The following is a 27,717-nucleotide window of genomic DNA, read 5'->3' as shown; positions in this document are numbered from 1 at the left end:
AGTTTGCCCAAACAGAAGTTTTTGACTACATGTTGGGTATCGCTGCACTCATAAGAAAGTGGGGAACAAACTGAGGGGTCCACTTTTTGATGTTACCTCTTGTAAAAGTGGAAAATCTGGTGCTAAAGCATCACTTTTGTGAAAAAGAAGAACATTTTCAATAGGACAACCTATTGTTATAAAATTCTGTGAAGTACTTGTGGGTTCAAAATGCACACTATACCCCTAGATAAAATCCTTGAGGGGTATAGATTCCAGAATGGGGTCAGTTGTGGGGGGCTCCACTGTTAAGCCACCTCAGGGGGTCTCCAAACGCAACATGGCGTTCGCTAAGGATTCCTGCCAATTTTGCAGTCAAATGGCGCTAGTTTCATTCTGAGCCCTGCTGTGCACCCAGACAGTTGATTTCCACCACATATGATGTATCAGCATACTCAGGAGAAATTGCACAATACATTTTATGCTGATTTTTTTCCTGTTACCCTTGTAAAAAAAAAAGCTACCTGGTTGAAATAACAATTTTGTGGTAAAAATGTATTTTTTTATTTTCACAGCTCAACATTATAAATTTCTGTGAAGCACCTGGGGGTTCAGGGTACTCACCAAACATCTAAATAAATTCCTTGAGGGGTCTAGTTTCCAAAATGGGGTCAGTTGTGAGGGGTTTCTGCTGTTTAGGTACCTTAGGGACCCTACAAATGCAACATGGTGCCCGCAATCTTTTTCAGCCAAATTTGCTTTCCAAAATTCAAATATTGCTCCTTCTGTTCCAAGCCCTCCCATTTGTCCAAACAGAGGTTTCTTACCACATGTGGGGTACCACCGCGCTCATAAGGAGTTAGGTAACAAACGTTGGGGTACAATTTTTGGAATTACCTCTTGAAAAAGTGAGAAAATTAATGCTAAAGCAACATTTTTGAGAAAAAAAATGAAAATTTTCAATATGACAACGTAACGTTATCAAAATCTGTGAAGTACCTGTGGGTCCAAAATGCTCACTATACCCCTAGTTAGAAGCCTTGAGGGGTCTAGTTTCCAGAATGGCATCACTTGTGAGGGGTTTCTGCTGTTTAGGTACCTTATCGGACCTGTAAATGCAACATGGTGCCCGCAATCTATTTCAGCCAAATTTGCTTTCCAAAATTCAAATATTGCTCCTTCTGTTCCAAGCCCTCCCATTTGTCCAAACAGAGGTTTCTTACCACATGTGGGGTATCACCGCGCTCATAAGAAAGTGGGTAACAAGTTTTGGGGTCCATCTTGTTGTGTTATTTCTTATAAAAGTGATTACATTTGGGGTAGAGCAACATTTTTAGGTAAAATTTTATTTTTTGCTTTTTTAATTCCATATTGCTTTAGTTCCTGTGAAGCACCTAAAGGGTTAATAAACTTCTTCAATGTGGTTTTGAGTACCTTGAGGGGTGCAGTTTTTAGAATGGGGTCACTTTTGAGTATTTTCGGTCACCTAGGCCTCTCAAAATCACTTCAAATGTGATGTGGTCCCTAAAAAAAAGGTTTTGAAAATTTTGATGTAAAAATGAGAAATTGCTGATGAACTTTGAACCCTTCTAACTTCCTAACAAAATTTTTTTTTTTTTTCCAAAATTGTGCTGATGTAAACTAGACATGTGAGAAATGTTATTTATTAAGTATTTTGTGTCACAGAACTCTCTGGCTTAACGGTAAAAAAATTCAAAAGTTGAAAATTTCAAATTTTTCAAAAATTTTGCCAAAATTCATTTTTTTTCACAAATAAACGCAAAAAATATTGTCCTAAATTTGGTACTAACATGAAGTCCAATATGTGACGAAAAAACAATCTCAGAATCACTGGGATCCGTTGAAGCGTTCCAGAGTTATAACCTCATGAAGGGACACTGGTCAAAATTGCAAAATTTGGTCTGGTCATTAAGGTGAAAATTAGCTCCGTCACTAAAGGGTTAACAAACACCAATCCTATTGCAACTCCCCAAAAGAAACATTTTTCAACCACAAATTGTTAAAAAGCCATAGCTACTTTCGTATACACCACATGTATATAATTACCAGCATTACAGACATCTATTCCAAAGAAAGAAGACATTTTTGGACTGCAGTCAATATATCTATACATACTGTATATATATCTGATATATAAAGCTGTGGGTATGTATGTATGTCCGCTAAAGGAATCCACACAGGTACCACATTTGACTCAGGGAATGTCATAGACTTTGTTTTGAGGGGAGATTTTAACCTCGAGCTTTACAATTATTCGCCAAAAAACTTGCTTACATTAAAGTCAATGGAGCTGGGAGTTACAGGTCATTAATAGGTGCTCTGATTGGTTGCTATAAGCAACGAAGGACATTCTTAGTATAAGACAGCTTATGTGTGTTATTATATCACTAGAGACAGACAGACATACACAGATACAGAGACACACAGAAATAGACACACACACATTGAGACAGACATACACACACACAGAGGCACAGACACACACAGAAACAGAGTCACAGAGTGACACAGAGATACAAAGAGACAGAGACACAAAGAGAGAGAGGAAGGCAGACAGAGAGGCAGGCAGACAGTGACAGACAGGAAGGCAGGCAGAGAGGGAGTGTGAGAGAGACAATTAGTTACTATCCCGGGCAACGCCGGGTACTACAGCTAGTATATATACAGTATATATATTTGTGAGATGGTGACCGGCTACATTGCTCATAGCCATGTACCACAGAAGTGGTGGAAGCCTGAAGGTCTGCTGTGGTACTTGTAGTGCCACTTGTTTGTATTATAGTTAATTTGGTCTGGCCACCTACATACCCCGCCCATGGGTGTGTTGGACATGTGTCTGACAGGCCACATGTTTTTTTCAATGGAGTCTGTTGTTTGGCACATGGCAGATGGTGTGGAGTCTGAGCAGTGTGAGGAGCAGCACTGCAAGTGAAGTAGCCTCTGAGACTGAGAGAGATAGCTAATCTCTGAGAGGTAGAAGCCTCTGGAAGGAACACAGCTGAGGGAAGTCAGCCTTTGTTGAGAAACTGGCAGGAGCCAGACTGAGAGAGACTGCCAGTAGGCAGTGTGTCTGAAAAGCAGCCTGTGTGCTCCAGTGCATGAAGGTAATGAGGCCTCCCTGGATACCACTGTGGAAAGTGGATTCAAACCTGTGTGGGCAGACTGGAAAACCGTGAGTGTGACGGCCAGTAAGCCGTGTGTCCCTTTTTTTTTTTTTAAACTTTGAATTTTGTATTGAGATTTTCAATTTTCATACATAAAATAGAACATAAAATTCACAATTCTTATCGAACCTAGACAAACAATGACAGGACAGGTGAGGAGGGTTAGGAGGGGAGAGGAGAAGTAGAGGGGAATAGGGAAGGGTTTCAAGAGTCCATGCTCCTTCCATAGGGCCCATAGGCTCCAGTCTCACAGAACCTCCTGTCCCGCAAAGTAATCCCATGGAGCCCATACGGCCTGGAAACGGTCAATTGTGTCATTCAATAGTGCCGTGAGATGTTTCATGTGTCTAACGTCCAGTAATCTATACTTGAGGCTCTGGAGTGAGGGTGTCCCTGGCTGCCTCCAATTCTTTGCAATTAAGCATCTGGCTGCCGTAAGGATGTGGGACAAAAGCCTAGAGGCCGTTTTTCCCAGTCCCCCATTCCCAAGACCCAGAACATAGATCAGGGGATCAAGATCAACCTCTATATATAGTACTTTGTGGATCAACCCTCTAACCTGCTCCCAGAAGGGGACTATCCCTGGACAGGACCAGAATATATGCAGAGTGGTACCCCTGCCCCCTCCCCTCCCCCCCGCATCTCCATCAACAAGCCGGTATGGAGGGGTCTATGCAATGAAGGAAATCTGGAGTGTGGTACCAAAATAGCAAAATTTTATAGATATTTTCCTTATATAGTGTGCATATTGACGTCTTGGCGGCGTTGCCCGAGATTGCTGCCCATTCCCGAGGAAGTATCCGCTTTCCCAATAGAGACTCCCATTTCCGCATGTATGGAAAAGACCCCTCAGGCCCCTCCCGTGACTCAGAAAGCAATATGTAAATTTCCGAAATCAGTCCCTTAGTGTCAGTGCCCCTTCTGCAAATTTTCGCAAAATGTGTGGGAATCGAGGCCCCCGCCCTGCCAAACAAGGAGCCAGCCAAGTCTCTGATCTGCAGATATTGGAAAAACTCTCGAGTAGAGAGAGAGAATTTATCTCTAAGGTACTCAAAGGAATGGATCTGCCTTGTACTTCCATCTATAATGTCTGCAAATCTGAATAGACCTGCCTTGAGCCAGGGTTCCGAATCCAGACTACTTGGGAGCAAGGGTTGGTATATGAAGGACACCAGAGGGGAGCAGGGGGACGCCAAAGGAAATCTTCTAATGCAAATGCCCAGAGGTCCTTAGTGAACTGCATCGGTCCAAGAAGAGGGGGGGCCACAGGAGCGCGTTTGGGTGTATAGGCGCCAGCCAGTTTTTCAATCTCAGTCCACCTGTTGTATGCCCAAAGGGACACCCAACAGGGGATCCTCCTAAGATGGGCCGCCCAATAGTATTTTAGGATGTCCGGGACAGAAAGCCCCCCCCCCCTGTTTCTTCGAGCCATCAACACCTCCCTGGCCACCCTATGACGTTTGTTACACCAAATAAATCTAAGGATAGCCGCCTGAAGGGACTTCAGCTCCTTTATTGGTACCTTAACTGGGAGGGTTTCAAAGAAATATAATCATTTTGGGAGCAAGCTCATTTTAACCGCCGCAATGCGCCCCATCCACGAGAGAGGCAGGGGCAACCACTTGCTCAAAAGAGTTCTCAGCTCTCGGAAAAGGGGGGGAAGTTAAGGTTATAGAGGGAATCATAAGTAGATGTGAGGTTAACCCCCAGGTACTTGACCGCATCTGTCTTCCAACGAAACTTAAAATTCAAACGCAGGTAATCCAGGGCCACCGGGTCGAGATTCAAGGGTATTGCCTCCGTTTTACTAGAGTTGATCTTATACCCTGAAAGGCTCCCGTACCTACCCAAGGTGCGCATTAAAATTGGAAGGGAGACATGGATGTTAGTAAGTGTAATGAGCACATCGTCGGCAAAAAGCGAGATTTTAAACGGTTTATTACTGACCAGGACCCCCGAGATGTCTGGGTTGTTCCTGACCGAGGCCGCGGGGGGCTCTATGCACAGCGCAAAAAGAAGGGGGGACAGGGGGCACCCCTGCCTGGTGCCATTGGAGATGATAAAAGGATTAGAGATGTGGAGGGGGAGTTTGATAGAGGCAATAGGAGCCCTATACAGGGACTTTAAGGCCCGCATAAAGCCACCCGAGATCCCAAAGACCTCCAGTGTCTTAAAGAGAAAAGGCCACACAAGGCGGTTAAAAGCCTTCTCCGCATCTAGACTCAACACCAACGCCTGTTGCTTCGTCCGATTCGCCACATCCACCAGGTCTATGACCTTCCTGGTGTTGCCCCCCCCCCCTTGACGGCAAGGGACAAAACCCACTGGTCTTTATGCACGAGTTGGGGCAACCATCGATTAAGCCTGGCCGCCAAGAGCTTGGTGAACATCTTCAAATCGGAGTTCAAAAGGGCTATTGGTCTATAATTAGCACAATGCAATAGGTCCCTGGGTGGCTTGGGCAGGAGGATTAAATGGGAGTGTAGCATGGATGGAGGGATAGGGTAACCCTGTAGGAAGGAGTTAAACAAGGCGGCCATGTGTGGGAGGAGCTCCGCCGCAAACACCTTGTAATAAAGATAAGTAAAGCCGTCCGGGCCCGGTGACTTCCCGCCAGGCAGGGCTTCCAGAACTTGCTCCAGTTCCTCTGTAGTAATCGCTTCATTCAAAGCTGCGGCTGCTCTGCAAGGCAGTGAAGGGAGCTCAAGGGCCGAAAAATAGTCCCCAAGTGCCCCAGCCCCGCGCGAAGCTATGCCCGGGGGAACCGGAAGGTTATAAAGCTTGTTGTAGTAGTTGAAAAAAATGTCAGCTATTGAAGTGGGGTGATAGTGGATAGTTCCCTTTTCGTCGCGCAGAGCCTGAGGGCATGAGGATGTAGCGCGCTCCTTAAGCTGTCTAGCGAGTAAGGTATGAGCCTTATTACTCCTTTCATAGTATCTTTCTTTGGAAAAAGGTTAGCAATTTTTCTGCTCTGTCAATTGCCAAGTCTCTCAACTTTTCCCTAAGGCTGATGACTCGCCTAAGAATAGTCAGTGATGGGGCAGCTGCCAGTCTCCCCTCCTGTAGTTTAAGATGGGCTGCTATAGAGTCCCACTGGCTTGTGGCATTCTTCTTAGCCCTGGCGCCCTCTCTAATGCATAGTCCCCTCATCACTGCCTTGTGAGCTTCCCAGAGTGTTGCCGGCGACGTGACCGTGCCCGTGTTCAACTGAAAGAATTCGACCAGCTGCTTTTTTTTTAAAAGGCCCTAGTGTCGGGATTTTTGATCAGAGATTCATTAAAGCGCCAATGATGGGGCCTAGGTCGAGGACCATCCTTCTTGAAATCCATTATGAGTGGGGAATGATCTGACCACGTAATGGATCCCATTTCCACCCTCTCAAGACGCCCCAGCAGCTGTGAGTCAATGAAGAAATAGTCTATTCTGGTGTGCGTCTGATGCGGATGCGAATGGAAGGAAAATGCCTTCTCTCCCGGGTGGTCCACCCTCCAAGCGTCGTACAAAGCCCCTGATCTAATGAGCCTACGAAAGTCCAGGGACAAATTTTTCAGAGCACCTGATGGAGGATGTCCACCCACAGAGAGTCTGTCAGCCACCTCCGAAAAAGGGATGTTAAAGTCGCCCCCCAACACCGTAGAGGCCGGTGCCAGTCCGCCTATCAGATCAAGTATTTTCTTAAGAAAGCGTATCTGCCCTTCATTAGGTGCATAAATGTTGGCCAGTATGTGCGGGGATCCCCCCAGTTGGCCCTCCAGAGTCACATATCTACCCTCTGGATCGCAGTGAGAACCCGTAATTTGTAGAGGACAACTGGAGGATATTAAAATAGCAACTCCCCACCTCTTGGAGCCCTAGTAAGCCGAGTGTGTGTCCCTTTTTTAACAAAAAGATTTTTGTTTGTTATGTACCCGGAGTGTGGTTTATCTCTTGTTTAATAAACTAATGGACTTTATTTGAACTGTATTTTCAACTATGCTACCTCGCATCGCAACAAAAGCTAGTAAAAACCTCCATGTTGCGATGTGTGAACTTGGTGCAACTTCACATAGATAGATGTATATCTATCTATCTATAAAGCATACTCATCTACTCATCCCCTGACTTTTATACCAGTGCTGCCCTAATAACCTACTAATTTCCATAATCTTCCAGATGAAAATGTGGCTATTTCAGCCAATCACTGACCCCAGTGTCAGTGTTGTGGCCAAAGATTAACGTCAGCAATAACATGTCTGTACCACGAGAACAGAATGTATAGACATGGATCCCCGTATTAAAATTTTGTCTTCCAAACATGTTAAGTTAAAAAAAGAGCAAAAAAAAAAAGTTTTTTTTGTTTACATGTCAAATCTTTCTATTAGTAAAATTAACATAAAAAACTGTGCAAAAAAACCCTAAATATAGTCAAAGCATAATTTTAGCAGCCAGTGATTAAGTAGAATATGCAATTTTTTGGAATTTAGTTGTCACTACTCACCTGGGTAGTCATATGTAGGAATCTCCTCTTTACACGACTCATCACCCCTCACATATGTCCCTGTAGTATTAATATGGGTCAGATCTTCACCCTGAAACAAATAGTGTAAAAGTCACTGACAAATGGAGAAGTCACATCTACATTTGAAACCATAAGTTTACATCCACTATCTAAAAAGACACATCTGCATGTTTTTCTCACTATCTGACATGAAATCAGAATAAACTTTTCCTGTTTTAGATCCAAAATTATTTATAGTTGCCAAATGCCAGAGTAATGAGAGAGAAAATGTTTTAAGGCAAAAATGCAAAGTCAAAAGTTTACACACATTAAAGCGGGCTTTACACGCAGCGATATCGGTATTGATATCGCTAGCGAGCGTACCCGCCCCTGTCGGTTGTGCATCACGGGCAAATCCCTGCCTGTGGTACACAACATCGCTTACACCCGTCACACATACTTACCTGCCTAGCGACGTCACTGTGGCCGGCGAACTGCCTCCTTTCTAAGGGGGCGGTTCATGCGGCGTCACAGCGGCGTCACTAAGCGGCCGCCCAATAAAAGCGGAGGGGCAGAGATGAGCGGGACGAACATCACGCCCACCTTCTTCCTTCCTCATTTCGTGCGGCCGCAGGTACGATGTTGTTCCTCGTTCCTGCGGTGTCACACATAGTGATGTGTGCTGCCGCAGGAACGACGAACAACATCGTACCTGCAACAGCAACAATAATCGGGATAGGAACGACTGGACAACGATCAACGATATGGTGAGTATTTTTGATCGTTAACAGTCGTTCCTGCGGTGTCACACGCAACGACGTCGCTAACGAGGCCGGATGTGCGTCACGAATTCCGTGACCCCAAGGGCATCTCGTTAGAGATGTCGTTGTGTGCAAAGCCCGCTTAAGAGTACTATGCCTTTAAACAATATGAGACAGCCTATATGATGATGTCATGTGTTTGGAAGCCTCTGATAGGTTTATTAACATCTAAGTTAATTGGAGACACATCTGTTGATGTATTTTAATGCACACCTGAAACACACTGCTTCTTTGTGTAGCATCAAAAGAAAGTAAAAAAAAACAGGAAGAGAATTGTGGACTTGCACAAGTCTGGTTCATCCTTGGGTGCAATTTCCAGATACCTGAAGGTGCCTCATTCATCTGGGCAAATAATTATACCTAAGCACAAACAAGATGCGAATGTCCAGCCATCATACCACTCAGGAAGGAGACTGTTTCTGTGTACCAGAGATGACTATGCATTTGTCAGATATGTGCATATCAACACAAGAACAAAAGCAAAAGACCTTGTGAGGATGCTGACGGAAGCTGGAAATATTGTGGCATTATCCACAGTGAAACGAGTACTGTATCAACATGGGCTGAAAGGCCACATTGCCAGGAAGAAGCCATTACTTCAAAAGAATCACAAAAAGCCAGATTAATGTTTGCAAATGCTCACAGGAACAAAGACCTTAATTTTTGGAGACATGTCCTGTGGTCTGATGAAACTAAAATTGAACTGTTTGGACATAATGACCATCGTTACATTTGGATGAAAAAGGGAGAAGCTTTGAAGCCTAGGAACACCATCCCAACTGTGAAACAAGGAGGCGGCAGCATCATGTTGTGGGGTTGTTTTGCTGCAGGAGGGACTGGTGCACGTCACAAAATAGATAGCATCATGAGGAAAGTAGATTATGAGGCAATACTGAAGCAACATCTCAAGACATTAGCCAGAAACTTAAAGCTTGGCGAAAATGGGTCTTCCAAACGGACAATGACCTGAAGCATACTGATAAACTAGTTACAAAGTGGCTTAAGGATAACAAAGTCAATGTTTTGGAGTGGCCATCATAAAGCCCTGATCTCAATCCTATTCAAAATTTATGGGCAAAGCTGAAAAGACCGGTGCGAGCATAGCGACCTACGAACATGGCTCAGTTACACCAGTTCTGTCAGGAGGAATGGGCCCAAATTCCTACCAACTATTGTGAGAAGCTTGTGGAAGCATATCCAAAATGTTTGACCCAAATCATACAGTTTGAGGGCAATGGTACCAACTGCTAATGAAATATATGTAAACTTTTGATTTTGCAGAAAGAATTAAAAATGCTTTAAAACATTATCTCTCATTATTCTGGCATTTGATAAATATATATAATTTTTGTAATCCTAACTCTACTAAAATGGGAAAGTTTTATTCTGATTTCATGTCAGATAGTAAGAAAAACATGCAGATGTGTCTTTTTAGAGCACAAGACCTTAACAGCCGTCTACACATCATAGGGGAGATTTCATGACGCCTTCTCTCCATCTACCTGATCATCCTGAGGAACATTGGGATCTTCTTGTTCACAGTTCTGTGGAAGAAGAGGACGGGGACATCTCTCTGGTGTTGTCCTCTCACTGGATAGAACTGGAGAAAACACATACAGGGACTAAATTCATTCTTTACATACAGATAATTATAGGCCGTGTGTATTTAGTCCTGTCTATTACCTGGTGATGTGAGTGGCTGGGGAACATCCATCATGACGTCCTTGTACAGACCTTTATGTCCTTCTAAATACTCCCACTCCTCCATGGAGAAATAGACGGCGACATCCTGACACCTTATAGGAACCTGACACATACAATGATACCGTCATCCCCCAATCCCTTCATAGCATTACTGTATAATGTCCCAGCATTCCGAGCAGTGTCACCTCTCCAGTCAGCAGCTCAATCATCTTGTAGATGAGTTCTAGGATCTTCCGGTCATTGATGTCCTCATGTATCAGGGGGTGAGATAGAGGCCCCATGATTGGGCTCAGGGGTCTTCCCCATCCCTCAGACACAGGGGCCTGACAGCGCTCACTAGAGGTCTTCTTCACTACTGTGTAATCCTGGTTATGGAGAGACACATTAATAAATCTCACTACAGACATTTCCAGAGTCCTCACCTCTCCAGTTCTGTCCATCTGTTATTCCCATAGATAAAAATGATGTAATGTGACGTCATCAGAATCTCTCACCTCTCCAGTAAGCCGGAAGAGGATCTCTAGGGTGAGGTGTAATATCCTCTCCGCCATCTTGTCCCTTTTGTTATCCATTCTTGACAGGTAAATCAGTATATAGAAAATCTCCACTGAAAGGATCCAATATTGTAGGGACCTGAATGGAGAGAAGATGAGCCAATGTGGAGATGAGTGGACCTGTTGCAGTTCAGTTCGGCGCGTTTAGCCAGACTTAAGATAAAGTTAGGATCGGGACCTGAACCCCATTAAAAGTCACTGCCACATTCAGTCAGCCATAAACAGAACACTTCCGGGGGAAGTTTTTTAGTACACACTACAGCCTATAAAACTGTTTATACCCCCAGTAAGACCCATTCAAACACTGCGAGTGGCGCACTGGGACGAGCTCCGAGCGTATCCAAGCACAGCGATGTTCGATTAATTGGTTCTGACTTCTGCTTTGGTCATCGGGCACCATTGTGTTCACTCTGTGGGTGGTGCTGGTGATAGAGGAGAAGTCAGAGCCAGTAACTCTGGAGATCACGGGCCCTGGCCATCCACTAAGGTTGGTGTGGAAAGGACCTGCAGTACTTCTGTCTGACTGTGCTTGGGCTTTCCAGCTGAGGTCATCAGCTCCCAGCTTCAGCCTATGGGAAGGCACACCCTTTTTCAGTTTTCTACTGCATCCTGCCAGATATATTTAGTGTTCTTTGTTTCTCTGGTTCGGTCTATTTGTCGCTGCCTTTGTATCATTGTCCCATTTTAACCTCAGCCTGTTTTTCTGACAATTCTCCTGCCTGCTGTTTTTGTACCTTGCCGTCATCTCGGTTTTTACCCAGCTTCCCGACAATTCTACTGATCCTAATTTTGCCTTCTTTTTGACCTCCAGGTTTTGACCCTGACTGGCGACTATTCCCATCCATGGACTGAAGCCCTTCCATAGGTAGCAATATCCTGCACCCTATAGTAAATCCAGATCCCTGTATAAGGGTTAAAGGGTTTCTCGGGATTCTGCCCAGTGTGCAGCTCGTGCCTGGTCTGTCCAAGATAACTTTTTTGTGCCTGTGGCCTCGGACAGACGTTAGGCTCAGAATAAAAACATCGGTTGTTTTGTATACTCTGTGTTCGAAACAAACAACAGACTTTACTGTATAGGTTCGCTCATTTCTAATCATGAGAAATTCCATGTAAAAACAAAATTACTGTAGATAATGAGGGGAAACATATAAGGCGATATAACATGAAATGTTTCCTTTTCTCTCGTAAGAACTAGAAGTGTGAAGGCTACAAATTGGCTGTAATGTTTACATGTTTGAGAAAGAAGTCCAGTGACTTGTGGAAGACCTAGGCAGCATTCGAAAAGGAGCGGGAAGGGAATAGGTTAGCCACTGCTTTATCATTGATGGCATATCCTTAGGTCCAATACCCCACACCACTGCTGGTCAGAAGCTGGCAGTCCCAGCGGTGGCAGCAGGCAGCCGGAAATGCTTAGTTCCGGAGCTGCCTTGTCATGTGATGGTGGTTGCGGCCGGGTACTACACATCCGCCCCCCATTAAAATCAATTGTTATGCACGGACTAGGGGATGGAAAGGGGATACAGGGCCAGCTCCAGGTTTTGTGGGCCCTGGTCGAAAGAGTCTCAGTGGGCCCCATCCACACATAGACATGCACAGATACATACACACACAGGCATACGTACACATACATATTTAAAGGGAAATTCACAAAAACACATAAATAGACAAAAATCTATACACAGTCACATACACTGACATACATAGATATACATCATACATGCACACACAGACACATTAGAGATATTTCTAATATTGAGAAGCCGGCAACAGCCTCATTCACCTCCCCGCTTGCCTCCATCCAGCTCCTCCTGGGCATGTGTCTGTGCCACGCTGATTGGTGGCCGTCACTCACAGACATGGCCGCACATAGAGAACACTAACACTGCTGTATATACATCACAAGAGAGGCTGGGGACATACACATTACTTGGGGGCATACATATTACTGAGAAAAGGGATATACAGCAATGGGGGCCATACAGCTCCAGAGGGGGGCATACAGCTCTAGAGGGGGGCAGTGACTCTGGGGTGGGGGGACAAACAGCTATGAGGTGGGGAGGTGACATGCAGCTCTGGGGGTATACACAGCTCTGAGGGGGTATACAACACTGGGGTGGAGGTGACCTACAACTCTGGGGGTATAGCAGTATTCAGCCCCCATATTCCTCCATATAGTGTTATGAAGCCCCTATAGTTCTCTATGCAGCCCCCATATGGCATATGCATCCCCCATATAACATTAAGCAGCCCCCATATAGCACAATGCAGACCCATATAGCATTAGACATCCTCATGTAGTATTCAGCCCCCATATAGCACAATGCAGACCCAGATAGCATTAGGCACCCTCATGTAGTATACAGCCGCCATACAGCACAATGCAGACCTAAATAGCATTAGGCACCCTCATGTAGTATACAGCCGCCATATAGCACAGTGCAGACCTACATAGCATTGGGCACCTTCATGTAGTATACAGCCGCCATATAGCACAGTGCTGACCCAGATAGCATTATGCACCTTCATATAGTATACAGGCTGCATATAGCACAATGCAGATCCACATAGCATTAGGCACCCTCATGTAGTATACAGCCGCCATATAGCACAGTGCAGACCCAGGTAGCATTAGGCACCCTCATGTAGTATACAGCCAATATATAGGACAGAGCAGAGCCAGATAGCATTAGGCACCATCATGTAGTATACAGGCTACATATAGCATAATGCAGAGCCAGATAGCATTAGGCACCACCATGCCGTATACAGCCGCCATATAGAACAGTGCAGACCCACATAGCATTAGGCACCTCCATGTAGTATACAGCTGCCATATAGAACAGTGTAGACCCACATAGCATTAGGCACCTCCATGTAGTATACAGCCGCCATATAGAACAGTGCAGACCCACAAAGCATTAGGCACCTCCATGTAGTATACAGCCCCATATAGAACAGTGCAGACCCACATAGCATTAGGCACCGTCATGTAGTATACAGCCGCCATATAGCACCATGCAGACCCAGATAGCATTAGGCATTAGGCACCCTCATGTAATATACAGCCGCCATATAGAACAGTGCAGACCCAGATAGCATTAGGTACCCTCATGTAGTATACAGCTTGTATATAGCACAGTGCAGACCCAGATAGCATTAGGCATCTCCATGTAGTACACGGCACCTATATAGCACAGTGCAGACTCTAATAGCATTAGGCACCTCCATGTAGTATACAGTCCCCATATCATTTAATGCACCTTCATGGTCATCTGGCAACCACAATTACATAAATACTCACTTCTCCTCGTTCCCCCGCTGCTCCGGTCTCCTTGGCGCGGCCGTCCACCGCTGTCGCTCTGACCTCTCAGCAGGCGCGCAGTGATGATGTCATCGCGCTCCGCTGCTGAGCTGTCAGAGGCTCAGGACACCGACAGTGTCAGACGCAGTGGGGAGAATGGTGAGAGGAAGCGCGCCGCTCCGTCTCTCATCATTGCTTTCAATTGTATCGGCAACTGCGATGCCAATACAATTGAAAGCGTGATCTTCGGCGGGGAAGAGGCTGGTGACAGCGCGGGCACCGGGCCCCCCTGCCACCGCGAGTGGGCAGCCCGGGGCTCCAGCATTTGACCGGGTTTGCCGGGTGCTGACGCCGGGCCTGAGGGAATATGAAGGTCGTTACGGTAGAGAAAGGGGACACGGTTAAACTGACAACTCTATGGGGCTTGGTTGTTGTGGGACGAGTTGTAGCTTTGTATGAAACCCTTCATTTTACCACATAATTTACTGCAAAAATGGGAAAATATCATGTAGGATGAGACGCTGGAAAATGGAATTCCGCCATGTTTTTTCATTTTTGCTTTTATAATATTCATTCATCACTTTCTAACATTTTCTCCATGGCCAGAGGAGAATGGAAGGTAAATGACTGTGACTGAGGGTCTGGCCTAAACCTCTGCCCGGATGCTGCGGGATCTGTCCCTCTATTACATCCTGGGAAGTTGAGACCTTTGTTGTGTGAGAGACGTGTCTCCATGTTTGCCGTCTACAATAGGTGGGAAGTATGAAGAGAAAAAAAAGGAATGGAACAGAAAACCCCCAATTAGGCTCAATACTGAAAGGGTTAATGACCTCTGCACCTAGCAATGAAGGGGTTATTGTGTCTAATAATGGGGAATCTCCACATACCTCCACCTGCAGAGCCGCACACTAGATATATGGCTGCTCTGTGCTTACAGGACCTGTGATGATGTCACATGGAGGGGAGGAGTCAGGGTCACATGATCAGCTCCTCAGTGTATGCAGGACTCTGCTGTGCTGGGTGTCATGGGGCTGGATGAGGGGAAGGTTATGTGTGGAGTCAGGCGTGTGGATGTAGCAGAGCTGTATGTGTACGGAGCAAAGCCGCTCTCGTATGAGGTGGACGAAGCGAAGCTGCATTTGTAAGTGTACGTAGTGGAGCGTGTGTGTGGAGACGTACGTAACAAGGCATACCTCCCAACTTTTAAAGAAGGGAAAGAGGGACAAAGTTTGCGGCGCGCAACGGCAATTTTAGGGCACGCCCCCTAACCACACCCATTTTACAAGCGGCCACACCCATATCCACTCCCCATCTACACCCATCCAGCAAACTGAAACTGCAGAAGCTGTCCCTGATCGCTCTGAGCCACCACAGATCAGCAATGTGCAGAACAGGCAGGGAGTTAACTACAGGGTGTGCAGGCGGCTAGGACCCAGGAGGAGAGCTGAACAGGGTGTGCAGGCAGCTAGGACCCAGGAGGAGAGCTGAATAGGGTGTGCAGGCGGCTAGGACCCAGGAGGAGAGCTGAACAGGGTGTGCAGGCAGCTAGGACCCAGGAGGAGAGCTGAACAGGGTGTGCAGGCAGCTAGGACCCAGGAGGAGAGCTGAACAGGGTGTGCAGGCAGCTAGGACCCAAGAGGAGAGCTGAACTGGGTGTGCAGGCAGCTAGGACCCAAGAGGAGAGCTGAACTGGGTGTGCAGGCAGCTAGGACTCAGGAGGAGAGCTGAACAGGGTGTGCAGGCAGCTAGGACCCAGGAGGAGAGCTGAACAGGGTGTGCAGACATCTAGGATGCAGAAGGAGAGCTGAACAGGGTGTGCAGGCAGCTAGGACCCAGGAGGAGAGCTGAACAGGGTGTGCAGGCAGCTAGGACCCAGGAGGAGAGCTCAACTGGGTGTGCAGGCAGCTAGGACCTAGGAGGAAAGCTGAACAGGGTGTGCAGGCAGCTAGGACCCAGGAGGAGAGCTGAACAGGGTGTGCAGGCAGCTAGGACCCAGAAGGAGAGCTGCACAGGGTGTGCAGGCAGCTAGGACCCATGAGGAGAGCTGAACAGGGTGTGCAGACATCTAGGATGCAGGAGGAGAGCTGAACAGGGTGTGCAGGCAGCTAGGACCCAGGAGAACTGAACAGGGTGTGCAGGCAGCTAGGACCCAGGAGAACTGAACAGGGTGTGCAGGCAGCTAGGATGCAGGAGGAGAGCTGAACAGGGTGTGCAGGCAGCTAGGACCCAGTAGGAGAGCTGAACAGGGTGTGCAGGCAGCTAGGACTCAGGAGGAGAGCTGAACAGGGTGTGCAGGCAGCTAGGACCCAGGAGGAGAGCTGAACAGGGTGTGCAGGCAGCTAGGACCCAGGAGGAGAGCTGAACAGGGTGTGCAGGCAGCTAGGACCCAGGAGGAGAGTTGAACAGGGTGTGCAGGTAGCTAGGATGCAGGAGGAGAGCTGAACAGGGTGTGCAGGCAGCTAGGACCCAGGAGGAGAGCTGAACAGGGTGTGCAGGCAGCTAGGGCCCAGGAGGAGGGCTGAACAGGGTGTGCAGGCAGCTAGGACCAAGGAGGAGGGCTGAACATGGTGTGCAGCTAAGGGTATGTTCACACATCAGGTTTTTGCTGTGCGGCACAATCCGGCGCTTTGCGGGAAAAACACATCTGGGGTTTTTTTGCCGCCGGGTGCGGTTTTTCCTCATAGACTTTTATTAGCGCCGGATTGTGCCGCATGTACTTACGTTTGATCCGTTTTTTGCCGGATGCGGCAAAAATCGTCACTCCGGCGGCCGCACAGGACGCAGAGAGGAACGTTTTTTGCCAGCGGCAAAAAAAATGCATAGCGCCAGGTGCGGCGCTGTGCGGCATGGTGCATAATGAAAGTCTATGCGAGCCGGATACGGTGTCATGCTTCAAACGCCGGAAGCATGTACCGTATCCGATTTTTACTTCTGAGCATGCCCAAAAGTGATATAAATTCATTGCTTGTCAGAAAATCAATCAATCACTCACTCTCTCTCTCTCAAACTCTCTCACTCACTGACTGACTCACTGACTCATTCACTCACTCTCACCCACTCACCGATCACCGGCGCGGGGCTGCACGGCTGGCACACTGCTCCGGCGGCTTCTCCTGATTTGAAAATGCCGGCTGCCCATTATTCAATCTCGTATTCACACCGGCGCCTATCATTAGTTGCAGTCAGACACACCCCGACGCTGAGTGACAGCTGTCTCACTGCAACCAATCACAGCCGCCGGTGGGCGGGTCTATATTGTGCAGTAAAATAAATAACTAGAAGAAAAACGGCGTGCGGTCCCCCCCCAATTTTGATACCAGCCAAGATAAAGCCACACGGCTGAAGGCTGGTATTCTCAGGATGGGGAGCTCTACGTTATAAGGAGCCCCCCAGCCTAAAAATATCAGCCAGCAGCCTCCCGGAATTGCCTTATCCATTAGATGCGACAGTCCCAGGACTCTACCCGGCTCTTCCCGAATTGCCCTGGTGCGGTGGCAATCGGGGTAATAAGGGGTTAATCATGGCAGGCGTCTATGAGACACCCCCAATGATTAACCTGTAAGTGAAAGTAAATAAACACATACACCCAAAAAATCCTTTATTTGGAATAAAAGACAAAAAAACACCCTCTTTCACCATTTTATTAAAATCCCCAAATACCCCTCCAGGTCCGACGTAATCCACAGAGGTCCCGCGACGCTCTCAGCTCTACTACATGAAGCTGACAGGAACGGCAGTAGAACACCGCCTCTCTCTATCAGCTCCACGCAGCAACTGAAGGGAGTCGCGCTGTCAGCGGTGACATCACTGAGGTAATGCCAGGTTGTGTGCGGTGAAGATGCGTGCAGGGTAGTGCCTGCGTGTGCGGTGATGATGCGTGCGGTAGTGCAGGGGTGTGCGGTGATGATGCGTGCTGGGTAGTGCCTGCATGTGCGGTGATGATGCGTGCTGGGTAGTGCCTGCATGTGCGGTGATGATGTGTGCTGGGTAGTGCCTACGTGTGCGGTGATGATGCGTGCGGTAGTGCAGGGGTGTGCGGTGATGATGCGTGCTGGGTAGTGCCTGCGTGTGCGGTGATGATGCGTGCTGGGTAGTTCCTGCGTGTGCGGTGATGATGCGTGCTGGGTAGTGCCTGTGTGTGCGGTGATGATGCGTGTGGTAGTGCAGGGGTGTGCGGTGATGATGCGTGCGGTAGTGCAGGGGTGTGCGGTGATGATGCGTGCTGGGTAGTGCCGGCGTGTGCGGTGATGATGTATGCTGGGTAGTGCCTGCGTGTGCGGTGATGATGTGTGCTGGGTAGTGCCGGTGTGTGCGGTGATGATGTGTGTTGGGTAGTGCCTGCGTGTGCGGTGATGATGAGTGCGGTAGTGCAGGGGTGTGCAGTGATGATGCGTGCGGTGATGATGCGTACGGTAGTGCAGGGGTGTGCGGTGATGATGCGTGCGGTAGTGCAGGGGTGTGCGGTGATGATGCGTGCTGGGTAGTGCCTGCGTGAGCGGTGATGATGCGTGCTGGGTAGTGCCTGCGTGTGCGGTGATGATGCGTGCTGGGTAGTGCCGGCGTGTGCGGTGATGATGCGTGTGGTAGTGCAGGGGTGTGCGGTGATGATGCGTGCTGGGTAGTGCAGGGGTGTGCGGTGATGATGCATGCTGTAGTGCAGGGGTGTGCGGTGATGTGCATGCGGTAGTGCAGGGGTGTGCGGTGATGTGCATGCTGGGTAATGCAGGGGTGTGCGGTCATGATGTGTGCGGTAGTGCAGGGGTGTGCGGTGATGATGCGTGCTGGGTAGTGCCTGCGTGTGTGCGTGTGGGGTCTCTCTCTCTCAGCATAAAAAAAAACAAAAAAAAAAAACGGATCTGTCGCATCAGGCACAAACCAGATTGTAAAAAAAAGATGTGTGAACAGCAGCTCTGCCAGGCAGGAGATCATGTGGTCGGTAGCTGATAGAAGCATTTGCAATGCTTCTATCTTTGCATATTACCGGCCAGTGCTGTGCACCTGCAGGAGAGGAAACAAGTGGTAAGTACACACTGTCTTCTCCCCAATGTCCTGATCTACCGTGGTGTGCCTGCAGCATTGAGAAGCAAACACTGTTTGATTCTCAATGCTGCAGGGCAGGCACACACGATAGATAAGGACACACGGGAGTCAGAGAAACAGCTAGAGGATCTCACGCTCCAGCCGGGGACGGGGGAGGGGAATCAGCGCTGGGGAGATTCAGTTTTCATATCTTAGCAGCAGCACAGACCACAGAGCAGACAGAGACTAGTTAGCGCGCTCCGCTCTGTTATGCTCACGTCACGTGTTAGGATGGTAGGGGGGAAAAGCAGCGAGGCGGGGAGAGAGTGGGTGGGCGGAGCCACGGGATACAGACCTCCCGCCCGGGGCAACGGGACAAACAATGCAAATCGTGATAGTCCCGCTGTATCCGGGAAGGTTGGGAGGTATGTAACAAGGTGTATGGAGCGGAGCCATATGTGTCCAATGTGTGCGGAGCGGAGCCGTGTGTTTACGATGTGTCTGGAGTAGAGGCGTGTGAGTATGATTTGTCCAGAGCGGAGCCGTGTGTTTACGAAGTATGCAGAGTGGAGCTGTATGTGTACGACATGTGCGGAACGGAGCCGTGTGCGGAGTACAGCCATGTGTGTACAACATGTCTTAATCGAAGTCATGTGTGTATGACGTGAACAGAGCTACGTGTGTGCGATGTTTTCAGAGGAGAGCTGTGTGTGTGCGGAGTGGAGCCTCATGTGTGCAACGTGCGCGGAGCTGCATGTGTGCAGAGCTCGGCCATGTGTGTGCAGAGTACGGGCTGTTTTCTGTCAGGGTCCGTCACTTCGTAAACCTCTTCTGTGTGCCTTCTTTTCTAAGAAGTTGTCGCCAACCAAATGTAATTATGGCATTGGTAATAGGGAATTGCTCGCCATCAAATTGGCATTTCAGGGGTGGCGACACTTTTTGGAGGGAGCTATTCACCCGTCACTGTAATTAAGGGTCAAAAATATCCTATATCTGGAGTCAGCAAAGTGCCTGACTCCGAGGCAAGCTCGGTTGTTGTTTTTCTTTAACAGGTTTAATTTTTTCGTAACCTATCATCCTGGTTCAAAAATTACTAAGGCAGATACATTTTCCATGACTTTTCCAGATGGGGAACCTTATGAGGAACCAGTGCCCATCCTGCAAAAGGGAGTCCTAGTCTCAGCACTCAGTACAGAGGTCAAGTCTGAGATTGCTGAGGCCCAGTATGAGGCACCATCTGGGGTTCCTGCGAACAAGTCATTTGTTTCCCTTAACCTTCTTAAGGTTCTGGGTGAGCATCATGCTTCTGTCCTGGCTGGTCACCCTGGGGTGAAGAGCACACTGGATCTCCTATTGCATAATTTTGGTGGCCCAAAATCCAAAGGGATGTGGTCTCCTATGTGTCCACTTCTACCACCTGTGCGCTTCCTAAACCATCACACTCTCGTCCGTCCACATGTTTGCTGCCATTAAGTGTACCTAGCACAAATCATGGACGGATATTTCCATGGACTTCATTACAGACCTGCCTCGTTCTGCTGGTAATACGGTTATTTTGGTTGTGGTTGACAGATTTTCCATATGACTCATTTTATTGCCATACCTTCTTTGCCTAATGCCAAGATGTTAGTGTCGCGGGCGGAGGGGCCGCGCTCGCTACGCTCGGATCTGCGGCTGCTGCTGCTCGGTGGCTCGGGCCGTGGGCCGGACCCGGGGACTCGAGCAGCGCTCCTCGCCCATGAGTGAAAAGGGGGTGGTTTGTTTTGGGAGATAGATCGTGACGCCACCCACGGGTCGTGGTGATAATGGGCACCACTGCTGCTGGTGACTGGGATCCCGGGAGCGATGGTAGGGAGCAGCTAGGATGTTGTCCCCTCCGTGGGTAGGGGTTGGTGAACCCGGGGCCCGGTTGTGGAACGGGGAGGCTGGATGGCTGGGTTGCAGGGGCAGCGCGGCGTGGTGCCGGATGGCACTGTGGTACTCACTCAGGCACAAATTCACAGAGTCTCTGGTAAACCAAACGGCTGGATGGACAGGTCCCGCAGCCGGCTGCAGTGTCTTTGCTCTCCCCGGACAGGTTGATGGTGGCTGTCTTTCCCTGCACCTGTATAGAATGTGTTGACTCCGATGGTTTCCCAACGGTAGTCCGCTCCCCGTCGTATAGGTACCGAAGGAGCCCGTTTTGCCCGCAGGCGCTGGCCCTTAGATCTCTAGCCTGTGGCGGTGGCTGTGTATCCTCACGGTGTGGACTGTTGCCTTCTGTCGGGTCTTGGGTGTTAGGAAACCCCTTGGGTTCCGGTCACTTTTGGATTTGACCGTTGTCGGCGGCTCCAATCCTAGTCGGGGTCCGATGGCCCTGCCTTTTCCGCTCCCCGGTTCGGTACCGGCGGGCCACCGCCCGACCCCGGTCCTACGGTTCCGCAGAGATCCACTAACTCCTGCAGACGGCCACCACCGTCTGCCGACCTTGCTGACAGTGCCTGGACTCCGACCCAGACACTCACAGTTTCTGTCCTCTCACTTTCACCTCCAAAACGAATCTGTCACTTTTCCCGCCTCCAGGCCTGTGAACTTCTCGGTGGGTGGGGCCAACCGCCTGGCTCCTCCCCACCTGGTGTGGACATCAGACCCTGGAGGGAGGCAACAAGGGTTTTGTTTGACTGGTGTTACTATCCAGGGAAGGGGTGTGTGTGTGGTGTTATGTCTGTGACTACCTGGCTAGTCCACGGCGTCACATTAGCCCAGGTATTTATTTGGATGATTGTCAGACTCCATGGAGTCCCGTCTGACATTGTCTCTGATAGGGGTACTCAGTTTTTTGCTAATTTCTGGAGGTCACGCTGCTCATGCTTGAGGATTAAGTTATCTCACTCATCAGCTTTCCATCAACAGTCTAATGTGCAAACTGAGCACATGAATCAGAACCTGGAGCAGTATTTGTGCTGTTTTGTCTCTGATAACCAGGAGGAGTGGTCCTCTCCTTCCTCTAGCTGCGTTTGCTATTAATAACCACAATCACGTGTCCTCTGGTGTGTCTCCTTTCTTTTGTGTGTATGGTCAACATCCTCAATTCTGTACTTTGCGTGAGGGTCACTCTTCCGGGTTAACAGTTAGGGTCAGTGTTCTCATCTACTTGGAGAAAGATTCAGCAACATTTGCTTAGTATGGGCTGTAGGTATAAGCATGTGGCTGACTGTGGACATGTGCCTGGTCCAGAGCTGCATGTGGGTGATTGGGTGTGGTTATCCACTAAGAATATCAAGCTCAGGATACCTTCACTTAAGTTAGGACTTCGTTCTATTGGTTCATTCAGGATTACGACCATCATCAACTCGTTGGCCTTACCTGCAGTATATAAAATCCACAATATATTCCATACATCTCTTTTAAAGCCCCTCTTCCCACACCTCCACGTCCGGTTTTGGTGGACGGGTCTATGGAGTTTGAAATGTTCAGAATTATTGCTTCCCTGATCGTGCGTCCTTTTCTGCAGTATTTGTGCACTGGTGGGGTTATGGTCCTGAAGAGAGGACTTGGGTACCAGCATCGGATATTCATGCGCCTGGTTAAGGCTTTCCATCGCCATCATCTGGAGAGACCTAGTCTTGACGGTTCTGAGGCCCCTCGTAGAGGGAGGGGTACTGTCATGCCATGTGCTGCTCTGTACGCACCAGTTGTCATGGTGACTTAGGACTCTGTTCACACTGCAGAGTTTGACACACCGCCTGGTGCTTCTGGGTTGCTTAGTCAGAGCCGGGTGTCGACCAGTTTTGTGCTCGCTAATGATCAGTCTAGCAAGCGTTCATTCCTGATAGCCTGTGAATTAGTGCTGGCGTCACAGGTTCTGTAGACCTATCACAGCCGCCTTTGCACTTTAAAAGATGGTGGATCCTGCTCCTCCATGCCGAATATAGCGAAAACGATATCGGTCTTGGTGCATGGGGCTTCAGCTGCTGGAACACTTTTGTATGCTATCATGGTGTCTTGTGTAGATACGCTTGTTGTTGTGTATTTCCTCTCTTTGCTTTATTTTCCCTCTTTGCACATATTGTCTTTACCTCCGTGACTGCTGTGAGTGTGAGTTTTAGTTCCTCCCTGTCTGTCTATTTGTGTAGGGATATATCACTCCAGGGATATATCACTCCCGCCTCCCTCCTGGGGTGGGGGTGAGGGGGTGTAAGATCAGGGCTTCTCAGGGGTTAGGGTTACGCTGGGGGTCCACCCCTCACCACCATCAGGTGTACTTCTGGGATAATGGACAGTTAGGGGCTCCCATAGCCTGAATTTCAGCTTGGGGGTCCTGATTCCCAGTCACTCCGATACTACTGTGACAATTGTGCCTTAGGGGATTTGAACATGTGAGCCTTTGATCACTTGTCCTGTATACTACAATACTATAGAATTGCAGGGGAAGGACTTGTCCAGCAACAACATCCAGGTACAAAATGGTAGTTTACTGGAAAAATATAAAATGGTTAGCTCTATTTAATCATTGTATTTGAGGTATGGGATCGTGCTATGATTAAGATTTTGACAGATTGAAAAATGTAATATAGATGATTCATGGGTATTTTAATCCTGTTTTTGTCATGGTTTGACATTTTAAATTTTTCCAATAAACTACCATTTTTTACCTGGATGTTATTGCTGGTTCTTATGTCACGAGCAACGGCCAGGAAAGCCTCTTCCATGCATATTCACATGGTGAGCTGGACATTTTCTCTTGTATAGAATTATTGGGTATACAGGAAGTAATAATCTCCTATGAAGCTCAGTATGTGGCTGGACTTCACAGTAGTACTAGGCAACATTTAGATGTCCTCTTGTGGCTGTAGTAATCAGTTGGTACCCGGTCAGTGTTTCTTGAGACCGATGCTAGCACTGGCAACCATGCTATTGAAATACTACTGTCAGAGATTGACAGCGACATATAAATGGTTAAACAGCAGCAATGGGAACTAGCTTTGGTGTTCAGACATTATTTGGAGAAGGAGGCATTACTCATATTTGCAAGTGACCAGCTTCTTGAAGTAAAGTGGAATGTCTGAAAAGATGTCGATTTGACCACAACACTGCACACTCTGATCGATAGAGGAAGGCCATCATGGTCGAAGAGAAACTTGTATGTATAACAGACTACAATAAATTTATGTGAGTTGTACATCTATCTGAATGTGGAGAAAATTGTGGAGTATTTCCTATTTGACTCAACGTCACAAGTTTGAGAATGTCAGAAGACTTACAGAGCACCATTTTCTTCACTCCATTCCCACCACTCCCACCTAAATATATCCCTAAATAAGATGCAGCGTTTGCCCCATATTATTCCACAAAAAAAAAACTGCTTTCACGTGACTCTTTTGATATATAAATTAAAGAACTATAGCCTTCAAAATACCAGGGCTGTGGAGGCGGTAAACCAAACCTCCGACTCCTCAATTTCACTGATTCTCACCTGATTCTGACTCCAATAACTTAAAAATTACAAGCTGAGGATTTAACTCCCGGCATTTTCATAAAGGAGAGAAAGAACTTGCTATTTTGCCTGTCCCAAAGAGGTTTAATCGCAGATGGCATTGCTGCTTCAATGAAAAGGAGAAAGACACTGCTATTAAAAAATAAAATTCTTCTGGCAGGTGTGTATGCGGACCCAAGTCATCATACATTGCTAGATGATCAACAGCTTACTAAAGGAAAAGAAGCTCTGATAGAGGTAACAGTTAGGATGAGGGGCTACAGGACTGCCAAGAGCCTAAGAAAAAAACTACACTGCTCAAAAAAATAAAGGGAACACTAAAATACCACATCTTAGATCTCAATGAATGAAATATTCCAATAAAAAATTGTTTAAAAGAACTGAGAGTCCTCAGTGGTTGATACCTTTTAATGGCTAACTGAAAAGATGGGAATAATAGCAAGCTTCATCAGGCTCCTGTATAACACAAAATGATTATATTGCAATCACAAATCTTTATTCATAACATAGTGGAATGTGCTGATAACATTAATATTCTATAGAGGTCTGGATTTCGAATGATACTCAAAGTTGAAAGTCAAATTACAGGCTGATCCAACTTCAGTTGAAATGCCTCAAGACAAGAAAATGAGGCTCAGGAGTTTGTATGGCCTCCACGTGCCTGTATGACCTCCTCATAATGCCTGGGTATGGCCCTGATGAGGTGGCCGATATTCTCCTGAGGAATATCCTCCCAGATCTGGATTAAAGTATCAGTCAACTCCTTGACAGTCTGTGGTGCAATGTGGCGATGGTGGATGGAAAGAGACATGATGTTCCAGATGTGCTTGATTGAATTCAGGTCTGTGGAACGGGCAGGCCAGTCCATAGCATCAATGTTTTTTCCATGCATGAACGTCTGACACACGTAAGCCACATGCATCAGAAGGAACCCATGGCCTACTACACCTGTATATGGTCACGTGCGTGTGACATTCATGTGACATCCGTGTGACCAGTATCGGAAAAAAACGCATGACACTGAAGCAATTTTTTTTTATGTATAAAAGATGTGCAAAGCCAGAAAAATTATAGATAAATGCTACATAAATAATAGATGCAGTAAAGACAAAAGAAAGTCTCCCAGCACTCCATGTGAACAGGTGCATATCTGTTCATGATATATAATAGCAAAAAGAGTTACAGCCACACACTTAAATGCCAAATGCCAAACTCCTAGCCACAGTACACATCTGGTTAATTACCCGATGTGTACTCCGGCTACGTGTGCAGAGAGCAGGGAGCCGGCACTGACAGCGTGAGAGCAGTGGATGCTGGTAACGAAGGTAAATATCGGGTAACCAAGGTAAGGGCTTCTTGGTTACCCGATATTTACCGTGGTTACCAGCGTCCGCAGAAGCCGGCTCCCTGCTCACTGCACATTCAGTTGTTGCTCTCTCGCTGTCACACACAGAGCGATGTGTGCTTCACAGCGGGAGAGCAACAACTAAAAAATGGTCCAGGACATTCAGCAACAACCAGCGACCTCACAGCAGGGGCCAGGTTGTTGCTGGATGTTACACACAGCAACATCACTAGCAACATCGCTGCTACGTCACAAAAGTCGTTCCTTAGCAGCGATGTTGCTAGCGATGTTGCTTAGTGTGACGTGGCCTTTAGTGGAAAAAGTTCTGCAAGATTACAAACTCAAAAAAGAACAGGTTCTTGCTATTGTAAAGGACAATGCTTCAAACATAAGTACAATTAAACTGATGAATGAGAGTAATGAACAACAGCTAGAAGTAAATTTAGGATTCAGTATGTTTGAGATGGAAGGCCACAGTGCTGTTCATGTAACGGAGGAACAAACAGATATTACAACAGAAGAACAGCAAAATGATACTTTAGAATTAGATGATCTTGTTGAAGCTGCTTCAAAACACTTTCATATTCATCACATGCGCTGTGTTGTGCACACGCTGCACCTGGCAATAAGAGATAGTCTGTACGAGGAACATGCTGGAAATCTGATTGGAAAAGTGAGGAAATTAGTTATTGCCGCCAGAACCCCTAAAAGTGATTCCATCTTGAAGAGAAGTGCTGGGAAACGGGAAATTCTCAATCAAGCCACTCGGTGGGGCAGCACTTATTTAATGATTGAGTTGAATGCTTGAACTAAAACCATTTCTTATAGATATAGCGAACCATCAGGTAGCCCTAAATGAAAGTCATTGAACAAAGGTGGCTGAATTGAAGGAATTGCTTAATCACCCATTTACTGTGACTAAAAAATTACAAGCTTAGGATTTAACTTATGGCATTTTCATAAGGGAGTAGAAGAACTTCCTATTTTGCCTGTACAAAAGAGGAGGTTTAATTGCAGATGGCATTTCTGCTTCAATGAAATGGAGAGAGACACAGCTATTGGAAAATAAAATTCTTCTGGCAGCTGTTTATGTGGACCCAAGTCATCGTATACTGCTGGATGATAAACAGAGCTTCTTTTCCTTTAGTAAGCTGACTGTGGTAGCAGTTAGGATGAGTGGCCTACAGGACTGCCAGGCGCAAGAGGACTACTGCTACTGCTGGCATATCTTCATCCTCATCAGATGAGGAGTTTAACTTTGACAAGTATTTGTATGACAACGAGCAGTCAAAGCGTTGCCGCAAGGAAAAAGATTTCACTTTGTCTCCTATAGCAAGCAGATTGACTATATTTCTGCAAAAATTTTCACTTGCTCTTAAAGAAATAGAAAAATTCAACCGTTCATCAAAACTGACTGTGCATGGCAATTCCTTTATACCCGGAAATTGTTAGAGATGTTGGCAATGTGGTTACGGCTTTGCCTCCAACCCAAGTTAGTGTAGAGAGGATGTTATCTAGCCTTAAAATGATCAGGTCACATTTTATTTCATCCATGAAGGAGGATCTGATGGAAGCAATTCTATTTCTTAGAACAAATTCATAGACTGCACAAATGTTATTTACTGTTTTTGTTGAAAACTGCTTTTTGCCACTTATAGTACATAGTTTATTATATAGTGTTTACATTTATATATATATATATATATATATATATATATATATATGTATATATATATATATATATAATATAGATATACAGTACAGACCAAAAGTTTGGGCACCCCTTTCATTCAATGAGTTTTCTTTATTTTCATGACTCTGAAAATTGTAGATTCACATTGAAGGCATCAAAACTA

General features: G+C 47.0%; 1 protein-coding gene across 1 annotated transcript in view; it reads right to left on the bottom strand.

Moving 5' to 3' along the window:
• Positions 1–27,717, bottom strand: part of LOC142312877 (uncharacterized) — a 237,509-nt gene that overhangs the window by 109,789 nt on the left and 100,003 nt on the right. The window contains exons 19-23 of the mRNA XM_075351861.1: positions 10,661–10,799; positions 10,352–10,531; positions 10,146–10,269; positions 9,965–10,062; positions 7,642–7,732 (exon numbers count right to left, since the gene is read on the bottom strand). Coding sequence (XP_075207976.1) covers positions 7,642–7,732; positions 9,965–10,062; positions 10,146–10,269; positions 10,352–10,531; positions 10,661–10,799 — 632 coding nt within the window. The remainder of the gene's footprint in view (positions 1–7,641; positions 7,733–9,964; positions 10,063–10,145; positions 10,270–10,351; positions 10,532–10,660; positions 10,800–27,717) is intronic.

The sequence above is a fragment of the Anomaloglossus baeobatrachus genome, chromosome 5 (genome assembly GCF_048569485.1).
Source record: "Anomaloglossus baeobatrachus isolate aAnoBae1 chromosome 5, aAnoBae1.hap1, whole genome shotgun sequence".
NCBI classification, from domain to species: Eukaryota; Metazoa; Chordata; class Amphibia; order Anura; family Aromobatidae; genus Anomaloglossus; species Anomaloglossus baeobatrachus.
The sequence above is the reverse complement of the archived record's forward strand: the minus strand, read 5'-3'. Positions and strand labels throughout refer to the sequence as shown.